The sequence below is a fragment of the Prionailurus viverrinus genome, chromosome A1 (genome assembly GCF_022837055.1).
Source record: "Prionailurus viverrinus isolate Anna chromosome A1, UM_Priviv_1.0, whole genome shotgun sequence".
Taxonomy (NCBI): Eukaryota; Metazoa; Chordata; class Mammalia; order Carnivora; family Felidae; genus Prionailurus; species Prionailurus viverrinus.
In genome coordinates this window covers 145,090,665-145,112,302 of record NC_062561.1, presented here as the reverse complement: position 1 = coordinate 145,112,302, position 21,638 = coordinate 145,090,665, and the positions used below count along the sequence as shown (strand labels likewise).

The 21,638-nt window shown below is 37.5% G+C and overlaps 1 protein-coding gene across 7 annotated transcripts in view; it reads right to left on the bottom strand.

Annotated features, from left to right (window-relative positions):
* Nucleotides 1-21,638, bottom strand: part of MSH3 (mutS homolog 3) — a 190,936-nt gene that overhangs the window by 165,077 nt on the left and 4,221 nt on the right. For all 7 annotated transcript variants that reach the window (XR_007152176.1, XM_047858749.1, XM_047858760.1 and 4 more), the window contains exons 2-7: nt 19,861-19,981; nt 8,971-9,191; nt 4,934-5,149; nt 3,155-3,271; nt 2,403-2,520; nt 385-530 (exon numbers count right to left, since the gene is read on the bottom strand). Coding sequence is in view for 6 of the 7 variants with exons in the window: in XM_047858749.1 (XP_047714705.1) it covers nt 385-530; nt 2,403-2,520; nt 3,155-3,271; nt 4,934-5,149; nt 8,971-9,191; nt 19,861-19,981 (939 nt within the window). In the remaining variant the exon portion in view is untranslated. The remainder of the gene's footprint in view (nt 1-384; nt 531-2,402; nt 2,521-3,154; nt 3,272-4,933; nt 5,150-8,970; nt 9,192-19,860; nt 19,982-21,638) is intronic.

The window sequence follows — 21,638 nt, the reverse complement described above, 5'->3', positions numbered from 1 at the left end:
AACAATCACAAAATCATGCGTTTAATTTCAAATCCCTAGAGGAAATTTGTAAAATCCTTTGCTATCCATGCACAGTGTTGGCTTGGTGTTTTATTCTGCTCTGTTTCTTATCTATATCTATACCTGTCACTGTGTCCATCCTGAACCCTAAATGCATAGAGCACATGGACAGAAACTACCTGGATGTCTCCATAGTACACAGTACCAAGTAGCCATATGAGAAAACTTGTAACTAGTGATTTAACATATCAAATTACGAGGAAAATATTTTTCTAGTAAGTTACTTGAGGGCACCCTTGATCAGTCTCATTATAAACCATACAAGATTACTCACAGAGATACCATGAACATCTATCATTCATTCTTCACCTACAAAGTACTTACCACCATTCCAATGAAAATGTTCCCCTTTTTTTTGTCCTTAACATTTTCCTGATCTTCACAGATACACAGAAGAAAGTTGGTAGAATTATCAGTCACTATCTCATCGACATTTATAGCATCATCCAGCTTGACTAAAGGATTCACATGTAATAATTATTAAAGAAAATTATATGCTACATTCCCATTAACTGCTTTCTCCTTTAAAACAATGGTTCATTGTCCCAGACATTTTTGCTCTATGCAAAATCTTCCACACAGGCTTCATTTTTCTGATTTACTCTGATTATAGTTGCATGCCTTAACTCCCCTGAGATATGCGACTCATGAGGATAGACAGCTATTATGTTGTCACTTCCCAAAAAGCCTAGGAGAGTACCCCTTGGGGAAGCTCAAATATTAACCCTCTTCTTTACTTGGATAACGTTGAGACTTGAATCCCATGGTGCTTAATTCCAAAGCATGAATACACTAAAATAAATGTAAATTACTTTCCTCCTTTAAAGTGCCTAAAGCTTTCAGAAATAGCAAGAGAATTTTTATTTTTTATTTATTTTTTTTTTAATTTTTTTTTCAACGTTTATTTTATTTTTGGGACAGAGAGAGACAGAGCATGAACGGGGGGGGGCAGAAAGAGAGGGAGACACAGAATCGGAAACAGGCTCCAGGCTCTGAGCCATCAGCCCAGACCCTGACGCGGGGCTCGAACTCCCGGACCGCGAGATCGTGACCTGGCTGAAGTCGGACGCTTAACCGACTGCGCCACCAGGCGCCCCGCAAGAGAATTTTTAAAAGACATGAAAAAGAAACCCAAAAAAGAAAACAGAAACATTTATGTGTACGTGTGTGTGTGTGTGTGTGTGTGTGTGTGTGTGTGTGTTTAGTGAGTCCATTAATTAAATTCTCAGGGATAAGTGTTGAGTTGGGATGAAGTCAGTCTGGAAACAACCCAACTTAGGCAACAGCAGGCAAGAGCTATAGCAACACCAAAAGAGAAGCAGGGAGGTGTAACATTTTAGGAGCAGGCTTTAATAAGAGACTCAAGTTCAGGTAAAAGAAACAATAGAATTACCAGGTTCTTACAGCCTGATCAGCTTAGAACAGTACAGAATTGTTCATGGTTTTGGGTCTATTCTGAGTTGTACCTATTCGTAATCTTATTGGAACAAAACGGTCTTGCTGATTTGGGTAGAAGCAGGTTTCTAAATAAGTTGGTTTGTATTAAATTATAAAAGAAATGTTTTCACACTGTATCTTTTAAGACCTTATCTCTACATTTTTTTGAGACCTGACCCCATCCCACAGTAAACATTTTTTTTTCCACAGTAAACATTTTAAAACGCATCTTTGTCCCATTTCATATATAGTTACTGGGTTTTTAAAAAATAGAATTTTATGATTGTGCTATTAGAATCATTTTGCTTCAAGTAATTCACTAAATTAATGAATGACTATAAAATTGGGGGGCAATCACTGTGCACACCGAGGGTTCTCACAAAGTGAGAAAGGTTCACCCGCAACCTATTTTTTAAAATAATAAAATTCTTATGAAGCTAACAATTAATGAGGATGGCCTACTATTACCTTTGATAAGCAATTAACTGTGTGTTAACTTCGTAGTTTTCTTTTCACATTCTGAAGTTAACAAGCTGTTTTTTAGGTCTTGTCTTATTAGGGAGGATCTCGAGGGGCCTACAGGCCCTAAGCACCTAACTACCACCCATACAGTGTAGGGAAGATGCAATTCAAATCAGTTGCTAACTTGCTATCATCTTTCATCAGGCTCCCTTTTTTGCTCTTAAAGTATGACAAACTCCCCTTTTACTATGGCATTTGAAAATGCTTGTTTCCAGCCATTCCCAACCCCTCCCTCTTCAGTAGTGCATTAATCAAAGGTCAAAGTAACTAGATTACCTTATCTCACCAAAAAGGTACCCATTCAAAGAACAGTTAAGTAAAAATGTTATTTAAACAAAGCCATTGTAATATTTAAGAGAAAAATTACTATTTGAAAAGGATATCTTCTCCAATAAGTGTAGATTTTGTATAAAGAGCAGTCAGTTTCCGGGAAAAAAGTGAACTTCTGTTATCCCCAATGGCCTTCAATGCCGCAGTTTCAGTCTGCTTCACGACTCCCACCTTCAACAAAAATAAGAAATACTGAATATCAAATCCGATGGAAATTTCTTTTAAAGAAACACACTTCAAGACTTAAAAGGTTAATTCTGAAACATTTAAAAATAAACACCTTAGTCCACAATGTCCAGATGTCGGGCTTAAGAAGTAAACACTACAAGGAGCTTTCAAGTGAACCACTAAGAAACACTCTACCACAGACATATATATACATATATATACACACACATTTTTTTTTTAATTTATTTTAGAGGCCCCTGGGTGGCTCAATGGTTAAGTGCCCAATTACTGATTTCAGCTCAGGTCATGGTCCCACAATTTGTGAGACTGAGCCCCACATCAAGTTCCACACTAACAACACAGAGCCTGCTTGGGATTCTCTCTCTCCCTCTCTCCCTGCTCTTTCCCTACTCATGCTCTCTCTCTATCTCACAAAATAAATGAGTAAACTTAAAAAAAAATTACCGTAAAAATATAATAAGCTAAAAACTCACAAAGATATAATGCCAATAATTGTGACACACTTTTGTTTCCCAAATGCCAAATTCCCATTATAATACCATCTTATGAAACATGCTTTCACTCTCTGGAAAGGAATCCAATCATCCTGTTCCCTCAAGTCAAAGCCAAGGCTGACCTTATATCCCTTGGCCACGAGGCGGCGTACATGAACAAACAGTCTGTGAGTAGGTATGCTTGCTGTCATAAAGTTGTGATCTAAATGGCAATAAATATTGAGCTCCCGGGCTGCAACCTAAAAAATTAAAAAAGAGAGTATCAATAAATGTCTATTTCAAGAATCCCCACGTGGTGTTCGCTCACTTTGCTAAAAATCCATCAAGGTATACACTTAGGATTTGTGCACTTCTTCTCTATGTGAATGGCCTATCAATACAAAAATTTAAAGACAGTCCCCATACAGAAGCCTATAGTTTAATCTATTTTTTGGCAGTTCCCATGACCTAACCTCAGAGCCAACATCTGTAATATCAATGTCGTGGAAAAACATGCCATGTCTTCTATGCTGATTAGATCTAACAAAACCTTAAAGTGCTGAGCCTCCCCTAAAAGCCTGCGCAATGATATTCAATGCAGAACAAAACACTATAATAGAGTAAGAATTTGCTACATAGCACATGCAACTAACTGAAAATTAGGAGATACTATAAAACATAAATTCTGAAGCTACTCAGACAGTGGGCATCTTTGAGGAAATGAGAAGAGAAACCCCTGGTATGGTTAGCTAATCAGATGCATAAATGAGAGGAGTGCAGAATCAGGCAGCACCACCTAAGTCCCCACTTTCTACTGGAGAACACCACGGCTCACACACTGCCCACTGGAGCCATGGAATGCTCACCCCAACATTCTCATTCCCTGCCCCACCCATCTCTGAACAGTAGTTCCTCATTGCAAGGCTAGAAAACATCAGCCTTTACTGGGTGGTAAGACTACATCTACTACTCAACCTGGAGAGAAGGGGAGAAAACAGCATTTTCTTTTACCCTTTACCTATACAATGACAACTACATATCTGTTTGTGTCCTCAGAAAACATGCTATTTCAAACTTTTACTTCATGACACCAAACACATGATGCCACCTGAACTAAAGAACATCACTTTTGTGCCACAATAGGATTTTAAAAGCTGGAAGAAAAACGTTGGCCAAGTCTGTACTTCCTATCGTACAAGATAGATGTTAGATGTGCCACCTCATCACTCTCTGAGGACATATGATGCATGATGCCAGAGACTGAAAAGTGTGGAAGGATCACAATCACGCATGACTCCAACAGGACATCACCAGCAATGCTTTCCCTAAGCCTGCCCACTAAATACTCAAATTCACTTCTGACATTCGTTAAATTCGGCCTATATCAAATACCTCAAAATCAAATACAAAATCAACTCAGACGAGGATAACAAGATGATGGACATACAAAGACATTGTAACACTTCAAACACCTTCTGTGGATGGCTGGCTGTTAATGTGCTCTTCTGCTGACATGGAACTATGTTCCTAGCTATCAAAATTTATAAATTAAGAGTAAATGGGTCATCTCAAAATTTTTTCTGCTTGAGTCTTCATCAGGAAACGTAAATACTCACACGATTATGGTTCATTCACTAAGTGATTCATCCAATCACCGTGCAATGGATGAAAGGTACTGGGTGAGCACCATGGAGAACAGACACGACATTCCAAAAGGGGTTCCTCACTTCCTCCCCTAAAAGCCTAGCATCCACCAAGTTTGCCCGTGTTTATTTATAGTTTTTACTTTAAATGACAGCATTCTTCAAGGGCAACTGATCACGTTAGCTCTCTCATAAGGTCAGAAATGGAAACAAAAATATCGCAAAATACTTAAGGCTGGATAAGGAAAACATGGAACAGTATTTGCAAAAATAACTTACCTCTGCATCTTCCCCAAAGAATCTATACTTGTATCCACATTCCACACACAAAATTGCATCTTTCTGCTGCTGCTTCAATTCAATGTACTGTAATTCTAAAGGTGTGTAGATGCTCTTGGTCCGTTTGTTAGATGGTTTAGGATCAGAAGTTGTCTGTAAATTGTCATTACCCTTTTGTGAAGATCCAGAAGGACTGAGATCGAAAAGTGTCTTGTCCTGGCAACCAAAAAGATTTTTATAGTTTACAAAGTATTAACCATAGTAATAGTTTTCAGAAAGAGAGAGAATGCAAATTCAGCACAAACCTAATAATTAGTTTATCTAAGTGAAAGTTTGTAGGAGGCACATAGTATATTCAGATAAACATTTTTGCAAGTTTGAAATTTTTTCAGAGTAAAAGACTTTTAAAAAATGAGCCAAACTAAACTCTGTACAACTATTTAAGGAAATTTTAAAAACCTACATATTGTAAAGAGTTATATACCTCTTTTTAAGTTTTATTTCATTAAATCTACTGTAATTAACATTCTTCTTTTCCTTATTTATTCCCAGATGCATAAGGCACAAAAAGTGAGCAGACATGAATATCTGTCTCTCAACAGTAAGTAAAACCACTTTCAATAAGCATATGCTATCTGTTATAGCTGCACTTAATGCTTCAAATTTCCAAGCACAGTCTGAAAGTATATTCCATTAATCTTGATTCCAAGAAAGAAGCACAATTTTTTTGGTAAAGAAATATGACACAGAGCTTTTGGAAAATACAAAACGCAAAGTCACAATTCAACATTAGTATTCCTGCTATCCTTACCTTCATGTGTGAAAACCATAATTCCAGTTTAGAGCTTAAGGCAAATTCCTTTTTATGGGATTTATTTATATAAAAGGTAAAATGACACAAATTTGTAGCATAAATCTGCCTTCTAACTAACTGTCACTGTATCACTGCTATCACCTGAAAATTTTATCAGCTACACTTGGAATTAAAAATATAGCCTAGGGGCACCTCACCCAGGTGCTCAGTTGGTTAAGCATCTGACTCTTGATTTCAGCTCAGGTCACGATCTCACAGTTTGTGAGTTTGAGCCCGTGTGGGGCTCGGCACTGTTAGCAGGAGACTGTTTGGGATTCTCTCTCTCTCCCTCTCTCTCTGCCTCTCCCATGCATTCTCTATAAATAAATATATATTTATTTATATATATATAAATATTTATATATTATAATATATATAAATATATTTATATATAATATATAAATATATTTATGTATAATATATATAAATATATATTATATATAATAAAAAATATATTCTAGTATATATATTATATATATAATATAATATATTATTAAAAATATAAATATATATAATATACATAATATATAATATATAATATATATTTTTATTATATATAATAAAAATATATTATATATAATATAATATATTATAAAAATATATAAATATATTATATATAATATATATTATTATATATTTATATATTAAATATATATTGTTTATATATTTATGTATATTAATATATTTATATATAAATATATTAATATATAAATATATTTATACATATATAAATACATTTATATATATTAAATATATATATATGTATTGAAAGCAGAGTGATCAGCAGGGGAAGAGAAGAGAAAAAGAGAAATGTCCTATATGGCCCAGCAAGGGGACTCTGGTCAAAGAGGAAGTCCAGGAACATGTACTCTACAGTTGCTAACTGTTTAAAAAATTCATCTTAGCTGCAAGAGTAGGTAGAGATGTAATTTGTCTGAGTAGTGTAGCCAAGCAAATCTCCAAAGATCAGCAATGAGATGGTGAGGTATGGTGAAGTGTGGGGAGTTGTGGCAACAGAAAAGTGGGTCAATGTATCAGATGAGAGAATGTCATCTGCTTTTAATTTTGATGGATTTTCTATTTCGTTTCCATATCTTTTATGTAAAATCCAGGAATACTACATATTGTAAAACTTAAAACTGTAAGAAAATATATCTCCTACAGAAAAAAAAAGTTCTTTATAGTTTATTCATATATGGAATGAAGAGTAGGCATGCAGAAAGAAACTTTTATCCATATAGTATACCAACAAGTCTATCTGAATACTTGAGTATTAAGCAAGTTGTTTTTCATCATTTGGGTGGAAAAACTTATGATACACTATACTCTTTTTTATATTCTCAGGGACAGCATTCTGAACTCAATTTAACTTTGTCTTGACAATACAGGATGATCAGCACAATAAAAAGGGAATTTTAAAACCTACCAAGACTTATGGGGCAGATGATCCCCACACTAATGGTTGTAGACCCTGGGCATTTAACTTCAATTGGTAGCTTTTTACCATTCATGTGTGTCCTTCCATAACACCAAACAGTCAGGTATCTCCTGTAATGACGTCCATGTACTACTTCTAGGTGTCCCTTCTAACTGGTGACTTCTAATGTGCAGTGAACCAGAAACAACAAGCTGGTTGTTTTATGTATAATTAGTTAACAAGCTCTCATGAAGCCCTAGGATAAATTCTCCAATTAATAAAATGAGATTTAATAGACAAACTTTTTGATATCTATACTTTATGACCACTACACTCAGGTGAACTGCTTCTAAGTGTTAAAAGAAAGTGTAAATTAAACAAACCCACAAAAACAAAAAAACGTTTTTTTTTTCCTGATGACCTAAGATAAGTCAATGGATCTCAGCTTAGTTGAAGGAGGAGCTCATAAATCTGGACTTGGTGGGAAGAAGTGTAAACTTCTTAATAATATAGACAAAATTGTGTTGGTGTGAGTATTTTTCTGAGTAAAGAATCCATAGCTTTCAATCCATAACTTTTCAAAAATCCATAGTTTTTCATTTAAATGACTCAAAAAAATAAAAGGAACTATTTCTCTAATTCATTGGCTCTCAACCATTGCTATACATTAAAACGAAAGTTTTAGGGGTGTCTGGGTGGCTCAGTTGGTCAAGCGTCCAGCTTCAATTCAGGTCATGATCTCACAGTTCATGAGTTCGAGCCCTGCATCAGGCTCTGTGCTGACAGCTCAAAGCCTGGAGCCTGCTTCTGATTCTATGTCTCCCTCTCTCTGCTCTTCCCCCACTCATGCTCTGTCTCTCTCTCCTTCAAAAATAAAAATAAAAACTTTCAAAAAAATAAATAAAATAAAATAAAATGAAAGCTTTAAACAACATGCAAAGTCAGTTCTTAGTGACGACCAATATGATTCTGAAGAAGAGTCTTTTTTTAATCTGTTTTTAAAGTCCTCCAGGTGATTCTAATTTAAAGCTGGGCTGAGAAGCACTGTTCTGAATTAGAGATATTAGTGATGGAGCAAAAGTTAAATTCCTAATTTGGCAACGATGAAAAAAACATTAATGTATCATATAACAGTGGAAGTAAAGATCTATATATATTTAGTTTGCCTTTGAATTTATATCACTAAGCTTTCAACTAAAAACCACAGAAACAATATATGTTGCCTGGGATTTTCCAGGCTAATGATGGTAACTCTAAGGACTATAAAACACTGTGCTAGTATTTATTATCAAGAATCTCCCCAAGTCAGGGGCTCATAATCCAGGCTGTACATCAGAATCACCTGGCTTTTATTACATTTTAATACAAACCAATTCATCCCTCATTAATACAAAGTAAATCAGAATGTCCAGGGACTGAAAAAATAAACTAAAATGCAAAAGCAGCCTCAGCTAATTCAGGTGATTATCCAAGTTTGGGAACAACTGCCTTGTGTGAACTCAGAGAACCTAATGGCACCTCAGAACCTACTGGGGCACCTGGGTGGCTGAGTCATTTAAGCAGCTGACTCTTGGTTTTGGCTCAGGTCATGATCTCAGGGCTCGTGAGTTGGAGCCCCGCATCAGCCTCTGCAATGACAGTGCTTGGGAATCTCTCGCTCAAGATAAACATATAAACTTAAAAGAAAAGAAATTAATAAAAAAAAAAAAAAAAAAAAAAAAGAACATATTGATCTGAGTAATCGGTATTCATCTATATAACACATACCTTTTGACTAATTTGCAATTTGGAATCTTCAGAAGAAACTGCATTCTTTGCACGGAGACGACTGATATCGTCAAAATCAGTACATTTTGGCAGAACTGCGTATCTCTCCTGAGGAGGCTCTGTCTGGACTCTATTTTGAGGAAGGGCAGAATCGCAGCAGAATTCTTTCAATTTTTCCAGAGACTTTAAAACAGTCTTCATCCTCAGACATTTCTTTGGCTCTTAGTTAGCAAATTAGAAGAAAATATAACAATAGTATTTTGTTCTCATATATCAATTCATAACCAGTGTAAGATTTTTGAGGGAGCTTCTCATTAAAGCAATAAATCTAACTACAACATGATAAGGAAATAAACGTTTAGATTCAGGGTAAAGATAGCATGCTGAAACATACATATAATTTCCCTTGGCCATGAAACTCCATTACAAACTACAGTAGGGTTTTGCCTTTTTTTTTTTTTTAATATATGAGCTGATAAGGACAGAGAGAAAAGGAGAGGTGACAGGTGCAAATAAAATATCTGAAGCTAGAAGGAAAAATGAATAAACAATAACCAATTTAGCACACCTGAAAGCTAAATCCAAAACCAGTAGTGAAGAAAACTAAGAACCAATACCATTTATAACACGAAAAAATTAAAAGGCTCAGGAATCGGGGCAACAGAATATGTAATAAAGGGAGTTTCTAAAATAAAGAAGACTGGCTCAAAGCAAGTTGATCCCAAACCCCTACCCTACTCCAAGCTCAAGGGCAGCTGTGCTTCCTCCACCTCGGCAGAAGACTGGCTCAAACAAGTTGATCCTAAACCCCTACCCTACTCCAAGCTCAAGGGCAGCTGTGCTTCCTCCACCTCGGCAAAAGACTGAAAGTTCCTCTGGAGAAGGTAAAACAGGCACAGCAAAGATGGAGTACTGGGTCCAAGCCAGAGGAATAATGGGAAGATGGGTTTACTGTAAGCTAAGACCCCAGCCTCTTCTTCATCAGCTCTCATAACATAGGCAGCCAGAGCTCCCCACTCCAGGCCAAGAGCAGGGAAGACTGGTCTGTTGGAACTGATCATCTTAATGGGAAAAGACCTAGAGATACTAACACCAGGGGGTTCACCAAGGAAGGCAGATCACCACCCTTTCCCAACACACCTGCTATCCCACCTGCACAGCATGGCTCATGCTACTCTTTCTCCCTGGAATGCCCTGACCCCAATTTCTATGTGTCAAAATCATACTCATTCTTCAAGATCCCTCTCAAAACTACTTTTTCCATGAAACTCTTTGGTAACACCCCTAGCTTAAAATCATCTTTTGTCCATGTCCCTATAACAAGATCACATTTCGCCATAGCCTTTACCACAATCTGCCACCTGGCAGTTACTCAGAGGCAAGCAACCCATAAAAAAGAAGGAAAACTATCATTTACTGTCTACTATCTACCATATGCCAGAATACATTATTTTTCCTATCACTAAATATGATGAAAAAGGGATTGCGTATCATCTCTTACCTTTCCTATTAAAGCAAAAACACTCTGAGGGCAAACTTGTGTTTTGCCTATTCCTAAGAGTTTAAAACTTTTCATATTTATATTTAATTATACATATACATATATTTTATGTTTATATTTAAAGCTCTCTTCAGATGTATATTTTACCTTGTCTCCTGCTAATCTTGTAACTAGGATAACGTACACTTGAATCTTTCAAATTATTCTCCCCTTTTCAAAATGTATACATGAATCAGGGGCCAAGATGGCAGAGTAACATGGAAGTTTGTTTTGTGTCTCTCATCCCTGAGATGCAGCTAGATCAACACCAAATCATCTTGCACACCTAGAAAACTGATGTGAGGATTAACACAACAATGTGCACAACTTGAACTAGAGAACTCAGCAGGTACTAAGTGTGAAGAGGTGAACTGGGGGAGAGAGAAACTACGGAGGGGAGGGAGCTGTTTTTGCTTGCAGAGAGAGGATGGAGACAGGAAGAGTACGAGTAAAGAACCCCTCCCCAAAAGCAGCTGGAAAGAAAGTAGAAGAGTGGAAACAGCTGCAAGGGAATGAACAAGAAAGGGAGAAAGGAGAAAGGAGAAAGGAGAAAGGAGAAAGGAGAGGGTTTAAATACCATTAAGATTCTATAAACAGGGGGAGCACAGAGTCTAAAACTCTGCAGCTCAATACCTGGCAGAGCTCTGGTGGTAAGGGCAAAATCCCCAGGAGCAGACAGTGAGGTCCAAGGGGTCCTCGGGCCACATGGCGAAAGGGAGTTCCCCTGCTGTGAGGACATCTGGTAGGCTGTGGGGCCTCCCCACATACAAAGGTCTCATCAGACCCCAGAGAATAGCCATGTTTGCTGGTGTCGGAACAAAGAAGTTAAGGATAAAGCCTGGCGCCAGATGTGTGTTGTGATTTACCATAATCCCTGAAACGCTGCTGCTACACAATCGTGCAAACTTTTTCTGGGACAGGCTGGCACCCCACCACAGTCTCTGGGCATCGGCAGCAGCGCGGTCTCTGGAACATTCCTGGGGGCACGTTGGCAATAGGCCATTGCTCTGTGAGACCCTCCCCCAGAGGGTCTGAGCAGGTCAAAGCTGCAGGGCCCTCAGAAGTGCGGGATTTGGAAATACAGCCCCATCTGAGATAAAACTTGGGAGGGAGGTGCCGCCTGGAAGTCACCTGGCTTGGTCACCGACAGTGTAGAAGTGGGGAGTGGATGGAAGCTGGAGACAAAGGAGGGGTGCTTGATTGCCAATGAGCGAGAGCACAGAGTTCTGATAGTAGAGGCTGGTTAGCTGGGTGACACAATTTTCACTCCTCCTGCTACTGGATATACACGCCTATAAGCACCACAACGATCCACCCCAGTAAACTAAGCAGCACCACCTAGTGGAGAATGGAGCTGTTACACCAACTGGGCCAACCACACTCTAGAGGAACACCATGAGTCTCTATGCCTGCTTAGTTTATGGACTATAAAGTGCTTCATAGTTTGACTTCCAGGGGAAACTGGATGTAATTTCCATCTTATTTCATTCTGTTTGCTAGTCCATCTACTCAAATTTTTTTCTTTTTCTTTTCTGGTTCTTAAATACAGAAAGAAAAAGTTTATTTATATTTTCTGTTATTATAAAAAATATTTGTAATTCTTTTTTACTATTTTTTTACTTTCTTGTAAGTTTTTTAAATTCTATTTTACTTTCATTTTATTCTATTTTACTGTATTCATTTTTTTAAATTGTCAAACGTTTTCCCTTATCCCCCCTTTTTTCCTTTTCTTTTCTTTCCCTTTTTTCACTACTCCATCAAGCTTCTTTCACAACCAGAACAAAAACACACCTAGGATCTAGTACCATTTATTTGATTCTTTTGTGTTGTTTCTAATTTTTTAATTTTTATGTTTTTTTATTTTATTAATTCTTTTTCCTCCTCCAAAACGAAATGAAGGAACTGACCCCAAAATAAGGAACAGGAAGAAGTGACAGCCAGGGACTTAACAGACACAACAAGCAAGAAATCTAAACAAGAATTTAGAATCATGATAATAAGAATACTAGCTGGGGTTGAAAAAAGCATAGAATCCCTTTCTGTGGAGATAAAAGAAGTAAAATCTAGTCAGGACGAAATTAAAAATGCTATAACTGAAATGCAATCTCAAATGGATGCCACAGCGGTAAGGACTGATGAAGCAGAGCAGCGAATCACCGATACAGAGGACAAACTTACGAAGGATAATGAAGCAGAAAAAAGAGGGAAACTAAGGCAAAAGAGCACGACTTAAGAATTAGAGAAATCGTGGTTCATTAAAAAGGAATAACTTCAGAATCACAGGAGTCCCAGAAGATGAAAAGAGAGAAAAAGGGCTGGAAAGTTTATGTGAACAAATCATAGCAGAAAACTTTCCTAACCTGAGCAAAGACACAGACCTCAAAATCCAGGAAGCATGGAGAACTCCCATTAGATTCAATAAAAACCAACCATCAACAAGCCATATGATAGTCAAATTCACAAAATGCTCAGGCAAGGAAAGAATCACGAAAGCAGCAAGGGAAAAACAGATCTTAACCTACAAGGAAAGACAGATCAGGTTTGCAGCAGACCTATCCAAAGAAACTTGGCAGGCCAGAAAGGAGTGGCAGGATATATTCAATGTGCTGAATTGGAAAAATATGCAGCCAAGAATTCCTTATCCAGCAAGGCTGTCATTTAAAACAGAAGGAGAGAGAAAAAGTTTCCCAGACTAAAACTAAAGGAGTTTGTGGCCATTAAACCAGCCCTGTGAGAAATTTTAGGAGAGACTTTCTGAGACCAGAAAATATGAAAAAAACAAACAAACAAACAAACAAACAAGAAAGACCAAAAGCAACAAAGACTAAAAAGGACCAGAGAACACCACCAGAAACTCCAACTCTACAGGCAACATAATGGCAATAAATTCATAACTTTCAGTACTCACTCTAAACATCAATAGACTAAATGCTCCAATCAAGAGATAGAGGGTAACAGAATGGATAAGAAAATAAGATTCATCTATGAGCTGTTTGCAAGAGACCCATTTTAGACCTAAAGACACCTTCAGATTGAAAGTAAGGGGATGGAGAACCATCTATCATGGTAATGGTCGACAAAAGAAAACCGGAGTAGCCATGTATCTAGATTTTAAAATAAAGACTGTAACAAGAGATGAAGAAGGGCATTACATCATAATTATGGGGTCTATCCACCAAGATATAACAATTGTAAACATTTATGCTCCAAATGTGAAAGCACCCAAATATATAAATCAATTAATCACAAATATGAAGAAACTCACTGATACTAATACCATAATAGTAGGGGACATCAACACCCCACTTACAGCAATGGACAGATCATCTAAACAGAAAATCAACAAGGAAACAATGGCTTTGAATGACACACTGGACCAGATGGACTTAATAGGTATATTCAGAACATTTCATCCTAAAGAAGCAGAATACACATTCTTCTCAAGTGGACATGGAACACTCTCCAGAATAGATCACATACTGGGACACAAATCAGACCTCAACAAGTATAAAAAGATTGAGATCATACTGTGCATATTTTCAGACCACAACACTATGAAACTCAAAATCACCCACAAGAAAAAATTTGGAAAGACAATCAATACTTGGGAGACAAAAGCGCATCCTATTAAAGAATGAACAGCAGAAATCAACGCTATTGAAACAACAACAACAACAACAAAAAACAGTACAACAGATCAATGAAGCCAGGAGCTGGTTCTTTGAAAGAATTAACAAAATTGATAAACCCCTAGCCAGTTTGATCAAAAAGAAAAAAAAAAAGGACCTAAATAAACAGAAGCAAGAATGAAAGAGGAGAGATCACAACCAACACTGCAGAAATACAAATAAGAGAATATTATGAGCAATTATATGCCAATAAATTGGGCAATTTGGAAGAAATGGACAAGTTCCCAAAAACATTTAAACTACCAAAACTGAAACAAGAATAGAAAATTTGAACAGATCCATAACCAGTAAAGATATCGAATCAGTAATCAAAAATCCCCCAAAAAACAAAAGTCCAGGACCAGAAGCCTTTCCAAGGAAATTCTACCAAACGTTTAAAGAAGAGTTAACACCTATTTTTTGAAGCCATTCCAAAAAACAGAAATGGAAGGAAAACTTTCAACTCTTTCTATGAAGCCAGCATTACCTTGATTCCAAAACCAAATACCCCACTAAAAAGGAGAACTACAGACCAATTTCCCTGATGAACATGGATGCAAAAATCCTCAACAATTAGCCAACCGGATCCAACAATACATTAAAATAATTATTCACCATGGCCAAGTGGGATTTATACCTGGGATGCAGGGCTGGTTCAATAACCACAAAACAATCAATGCGATATCACATCAATAAAAGAAAGGACAAGAACCACATGATTCTCTCAATAGATGCAGAGACAGCTTTTGACAAAATACAATATCATTTCTTGATAAAAAGCCTCGAAAAAGCAGGAATAGAAGGATCATACCTCAAGATCATAAAACTCATATAGAAAAGACCCATCGCTAATATCATCTTCAATGGGGAAAAACTGAGAGCTTTCCCCCTAAGTGGACAGGGATGTCCACTCTCACCACTGTTATTCAACCTAGTATTGGAAGTCCTAGCCTCAGCAATCAGACAACACAAATGAATAAAGGCATCCAAGTCAGCAAGGAGGAAGTCACTCTTCGCAGACATGATACTCTATATGGAAAACCCAAAAGTTTCCACGAAAAAACTTCTAGAACTTATCCATGAATTCAGCAAAGTCGCAGGATATAAAATCAATGCACAGAAATCAGTTGCATTCCTACACACCAATAATGAAGCAACGGAAAGAGAAATCAAGAAATCGATCCCATTTACAACTGTACCAAAAACCATAAAATACCTAGAAATAAATCTAACCAGAGGTGAAAAATCTATACACTGAAAACTAGAGAAAGCTTATGAAAGAAATCAAAGAAGGCAAAAAAAAATGGAAAAATATTCTATGCTCCTGGATTGGAAGAAAAAATATTGTTAAAATGTAGATACAGCTCAAAGAAATCTACATATTCAATGCAATTTCTATCAAAATAACACCAGCATTCTTCACAGAGGTAGAACAAACAATCCTAAAATTTGTATGGAACCAGACAAGACCCCGAATAGCCAAAGCAACCCTGAAAAAGAAAACCAAAGCTGGAGGCATCACAATCCCAGATTTCAAGCCGTATTTATTACAAAGTTGTAATCATCAAGACAGTATCGTACTGGCACAAAAACAGACACTCAGATCAATGGAACAGGATAGAGAACCCAGAAATGGACCCACAAACGTATGGCCAACTAATCTTTGACAAAGCAAGAAAGAATATCCAACGGAATAAAGACAGTCTCTTCAGCAAGAGGTGCTGGGAAAACTGGACAGCAACATGCAGAAGAATGAACCTGGACCACTTTCTTACACCATGCACAAAAATAAACTCAAAATGGATGAAAGACCTAAATGTAAGACAAGAAGCCATCAAAATCCTAGAGGAGAAAGCAGGCAAAAAAACCCCTTTAACCTTGGCCATAGCAACTTCTTAGTCAAGAGGTCTCTGGAGTCAAGGGAAACAAAAGCAAAAATGAATGAATGGGACTTCATCAAGATAAAAAGCTTCTGCACAGCAAAGGAAACAATCAGCAAAACTAAAAGGCAACCAACAGAATGGGAGAAGATATTTGCAAATGACATATCAGATAAAGGGTTAGCATCCAAAATCTATAAAGAACTTACCAAACTCAATGCCCCCCAAAAATAATAATTCAGTGAAGAAATGGGCAAAAGACATGAATAGACATTTCTCCAAAAGAAGACTCCAGATGGCCGACACATCTATCATCAGGGAAATACAAATCAAAATCACAATGAGATGCCACCTCACACCCATCAGAATGGCTAAAATTTTTTTTTAAACGTTTATTTATTATTAAGAGACAGAGAGAGACAGAGCATGAGCAGGGGAGGGGCAGAGAGAGGAGGAGACACAGAATCCACAACAGGCTCCAGGCTCTGAGCTGTCAGCACAGAGCCTGACGCGGGGCTTGAAATCACAAACCGAGAGATCATGACCTGAGCTGAAGTCGGATGTTTAACTGACTGAGCCACCCAGGTGCCCCCAGAATGGCTAAAATTAACAACTCAGGCAACAACAGATGTTGGCAAGGATACAGAGAAAGAGTTATCTCTTTTGCACTGCTGGTGAGAATGCAGTATGGTGCAGCCACTCTGGAAAACAGTATGGAGGTCCCTCAAAAAACTAAAAATACAACTACCTAGGACCCAGCAGTCACACTACTAGGTATTTATCCAAGGGATATAGGTGTGCTGTTTCAAAGGGGCACGTGCACTCCAATGTTTATAGCAGTGCTATCGACAATAACTGAAGTATGGAAAGAGCCCAAATGTCCACCAACAGATGAATGGATAACGAAGATGTGGTGGTAATAACAGAAAATGTCAAGTCTGAATTTTGAGCAATGTAGGAGATTTTATTTATCAAAAATGGCCAAACATATATATCCCATCCCATTTGCTCTTCCTACAATGTGATGCTGATGCTCCTGTACTGAGAGACAGGATCTATATGTTCTCTCCCATTGAACGAAGACAGATCTTTGTAACTAACTCAACCAAGACAGTAAGGCAGATGCAACACTATGTAAATTCTGGAGCTAGATCTTAAAATCAATACAGCTTCTGTCTGACTCTCCGGGTGGTCATCCTTGGAGACTCAAGCTATGAGAAAACTCAAACTAGCTTACATACTAGTGGTGTATTGGATGTGGCCAGTTGATATTGGCTTACTTACTAGAGGCAACTATTAAATCTTTAAGAATTTTGTGAACCAGTTGTCAAACACAGCCATTATTACAAATTAGATTATATAAACTTACAACTAAATAAATTATATTAAAAATAAAGATAATAAATATTCAAACCTCATCATCTTCTAAAACTGTTACTATCCTTCACTATTACCTATGTTCTAAAGGTTATTAATGTCTGTCGTCTCCCGGTAGTAGAAATACTATACAATAATGTGCTACTGCTACCGAGCACTCCCTTCTAACTCTAGAAAATCAAACCTTAAGAAAAGAACTACTCTAAATCTTCTCTTCCAAAATTTAAAAGCAATTCTTAAAAAGATCAAACAAATCCACGAAGAATTTAACTGCTTGCAAGAATATCCAACGTTCGTTAAAGAAACACAAAACCTAACATGTAATTAACAGAGAGTCCAAAGTATCTGTGATCCAAACAATTTCTAGACATGAAAAAAGAAGGAAATAATAGTCAAGGGTTACAGACCCAAAAATGACAGAGATGACAGAATTACCATATGGAGACATGATATTATAAATATATTCCACGTAATCAAAAAGGTAAAGAAAAAAAACAAGAACAAAATAAATTAAAAAAAAATAAAGAACAAAAGGGAAGTTTTGTTTTTTTTAATTTGTTTTTTGTTTTGTGGGTTTTTTTGTTTTTGTTTTTGTTTTTGTTGTGTTTTTTTTTTTTTTTGGTAACAGTTCTACTGAGATATAATTCACATAGACAAACAGGAGTGTTTTTTAAAAGAAGTAGAAATTCTAAGGGTGAAAAGTATAATATCTGAAACGAATATTTCACTGAACGAGATTTATGGCGAATTAGACACCACAGAAGATTACTGAATTTGAAAACACAGCAGGAGAACTGATCGAAAATGAAGCACAAGGTCTAATAAGACTGGAAACCAAATGGAAGAGCTTGACTGGTAGATGTTCCTTTCCCTTTTTCCCGAGCGCCATTTTTAACAAGTAGCAAAGGTCTTATTTCAAAACATCCTAAGTCGACTGCCTTACTGACAACAGAAAGAGTATTATCAGATTTATCTTTCTCTTTAAGCATACCTTCCCATCTCTATAGTTCTTTCATACTAAGGCTTTCATGCTGACCGCAAATCCAAATTTTACCTTCTGAGGAAGGATAGATACCTTTATGCTGACCCACTAAAATGAGACTTTTTCGGCTTTTCTTTTGTCTCATTCTCTACCTCATTTTGAGGGATAATAAAGAAAGAAGCATTTTCTGTCATCTCATAACAAGCTCTCTGAGGCCAAAAACTAAAGAAACATTGCTCATCCATCTATAAATCCAACACCACCCCCAGAAGTACACGAGCTCAAGAATGGTGGTTTTATCCAAAGACTTTTAGCATACAGAAAGAACACTGCCATGCTAAAAAAGCACAGGGTAGGGGCGCCTGGGTGGCACAGTCGGTTAAGCGTCCGACTTCAGCCAGGTCACGATCTCGCGGTCCGTGAGTTCGAGCCCCGCGTCGGGCTCTGGGCTGATGGCTCAGAGCCTGGAGCCTGTTTCCGATTCTGTGTCTCCCTCTCTCTCTGCCCCTCCCCCGTTCATGCTCTGTCTCTCTCTGTCCCAAAAATAAATAAAAAACGTTGAAAAAAAAAAATTTTTTTTTTAATTAAAAAAAATAAAAAAGCACAGGGTAGATTTACATGTCCTTGACATTGAAAACTGTTTGAAGTGTTAAGTGGAAAATGATAGCTGTAAATTAGTACATACAGTATAATACAATTTATAAAATACAGTTGACCCTTAAACAACATGGTTTGAACTACACAGGTCCACTTACTGGGGACTTTTTTCAATAAATAACAGTACACTACTGTAAATATATTTTCTCCTATGATTTTCTTAATAACATTTTGTTTCCTCTGACTTACTTTGGTCTAAAAATACAGCATATAATATACATAACATACCAAATATGTGTTACCATAAGGCCTCACTAAAAGGGAGTGACTATAGTGTCCTTTCATGGTCTACCTTGTACATTTCTATGTTTGAAATTTTTATAAAACTTTTAAAATCAGGACAGAGGCGCCTGGGTGGCTTAGTCGATTAAGCATCCAACTCTTGATTTCAGCTCAGGTCATGATCTCATGGTCGTGGGATCAAGTCCCACATCAGGCTCTGCGCTGGGCATGGAGCCTGCTTGGGATTCTCTCTTGCTCACTCTCTTTCTCTCAAAATAAATAAACATTTTTAAAAATCAGGACAAAAAATTAGGTAGGAGAAATAAAAGAGAAAATGGGAAGAACCATAGCAAATTCCAGAATTCCAGCTCTACCTCCACTCCCCCAACCTCCTACTCACACCACCACATATGGAGGGGCCGCACTACTCAAGTGCAATGGAGATCTTTTTTCCACAAAGGGAAAAAAATGGCACAACTCTCCAATAACCTCCTCTGCTCTTTGGAGAATACAGTGTCAGTGTGATGACTCCTGAGAATGAAAACTCCTCGCCCCAAGACTCACCAACATTCCCAGACATTACTGAATCACTCCCTCCTTCCTTTTCTTGGACTTTCTTTGCTTTCTTTTGAAAAGGCCCATCATTCTCCAGTGGTCTCTTTTTACTTCTGCCGATTTCCACAACCTATATTGGAAAGTGATGTGTTATGTCTAATCTCAAAACTTGATGTATGCAAAATAATTTAAACCTTACTTCTGAATGACAAGGTCTTTGCCTTCCATTCTTCACAGAATCAAATACTTTCAGCTCTAGAAAGAACTGTGGGTGAACTGTCTTTACCATCATGAAAGACAATGTAAAGACTGGCAGGTCATGAACCTCAGCACCTCAAGCCCTGCTACAATTAATTAGAACTAAGACTGATAGCTTTATGTACTCAGTCAGCCTTCACCTATCACAGATTATAAAACCTGAATCATCCTACTTACCTATGTTAAATAAAATACCTCTTAAAAAAATATCAATTTAGGAAAGGTGAAACTAAGTAGATAATAAAAGAACACTATCATTTTCGAATTGTGAATTGTAATGTAACTGTTTCATATACAAACTTGGCTTATGTTCACCACCAAAAATACCGTAAGATTATGACCTATGTGCTGGTAGGAAACCTGTCAAAAATTAAGATCTTCACCAAATAACCTCTAAATGTTAGGTATAAAACAAAATCTTGGTGTATTCATGAAAATGTAGACTATCATCAAAAATCAAAGACAGGAGAGGAGCAATCACTCTCTGGAAGAAATATAAATGAAAGGAAGACTATGAAGTAGCTGTCACCCCATCCGTATTAAAACTCGGAGGGTGTGGGCACCTGGGTGGCTCAGTAGGCACACTGGGGGGCTCAGGTTATGATCTCATGGGTTTGTGAGTTTGACGAGCCTTCTTAGGATTCTGTCTCCCTCTGCCTCTGCCCCTTTCCCAATTGCTTTCATTCTCTCTCTCAAAATAAATAAAACAACCAAACAAAACAAACTTGGAAGGTGGCTTAAAGCCAGTCTGCAATCCCTTTCCATATTCTCAGTTTAAAAATACTGTACCAGGGAGACCCAGTGAGGGGCTCACCCTGAGGTTTTCCCTGGTGGCAGTGTCCCTGGTAAGAACAAAACAAACTTAACTTACTCAGTTGAAAGGTGGCAAGCAACAGAAAGGAACCAATAAATAACCATTCACATCTGCACCACCTTAAGGAACTTAACCCAAATTGTCTATCAAACTTTACAATCTTACCTATAAGTATAGTCACTGAGGAACTGCACAATATGACTGCCTTTATTAGTCGCTTGAGAATATTAGCACCACTGTTGTACCCTTAAAAACTAGAGATTCAGTGGCAATTTTCTTCCAGTCACCTAACCAAGTACATATAAATAAGGTAAATAAAGCTCCTCTTCAACTTTCAATCCAGATTTTTTTTTAAAAAAAGGAGGCAGAATGGAGGTTAAAAGATGTATCCTTTGCCCACAGGCCACTACCCTCATCAGAATGGAAGTCAGGAGCCCTCTGTTCCTCTCTCAGGTCTGCCATTAAGAACTTGTGTGATCTTGGCCTCGAGTCTATTACTCCAAGTGGAAAGTACAATCTTTGAACTACATTTTTAAAGGAGACCAGCCGGGCTTTTCCCGCCTTCTCCCTTTTGAGCCCCGCCCCTATCTCATCGGGCCGGCTCATCTCGTCGATTCTCGCGTACTGCTCCCATCTCCTCCTGCTCCACCCACAAGCACCGTCCCCGCCCATCTAGTCCCGCCCCATCTACCCCGCTGGCCCCGCCCCGTCCTGG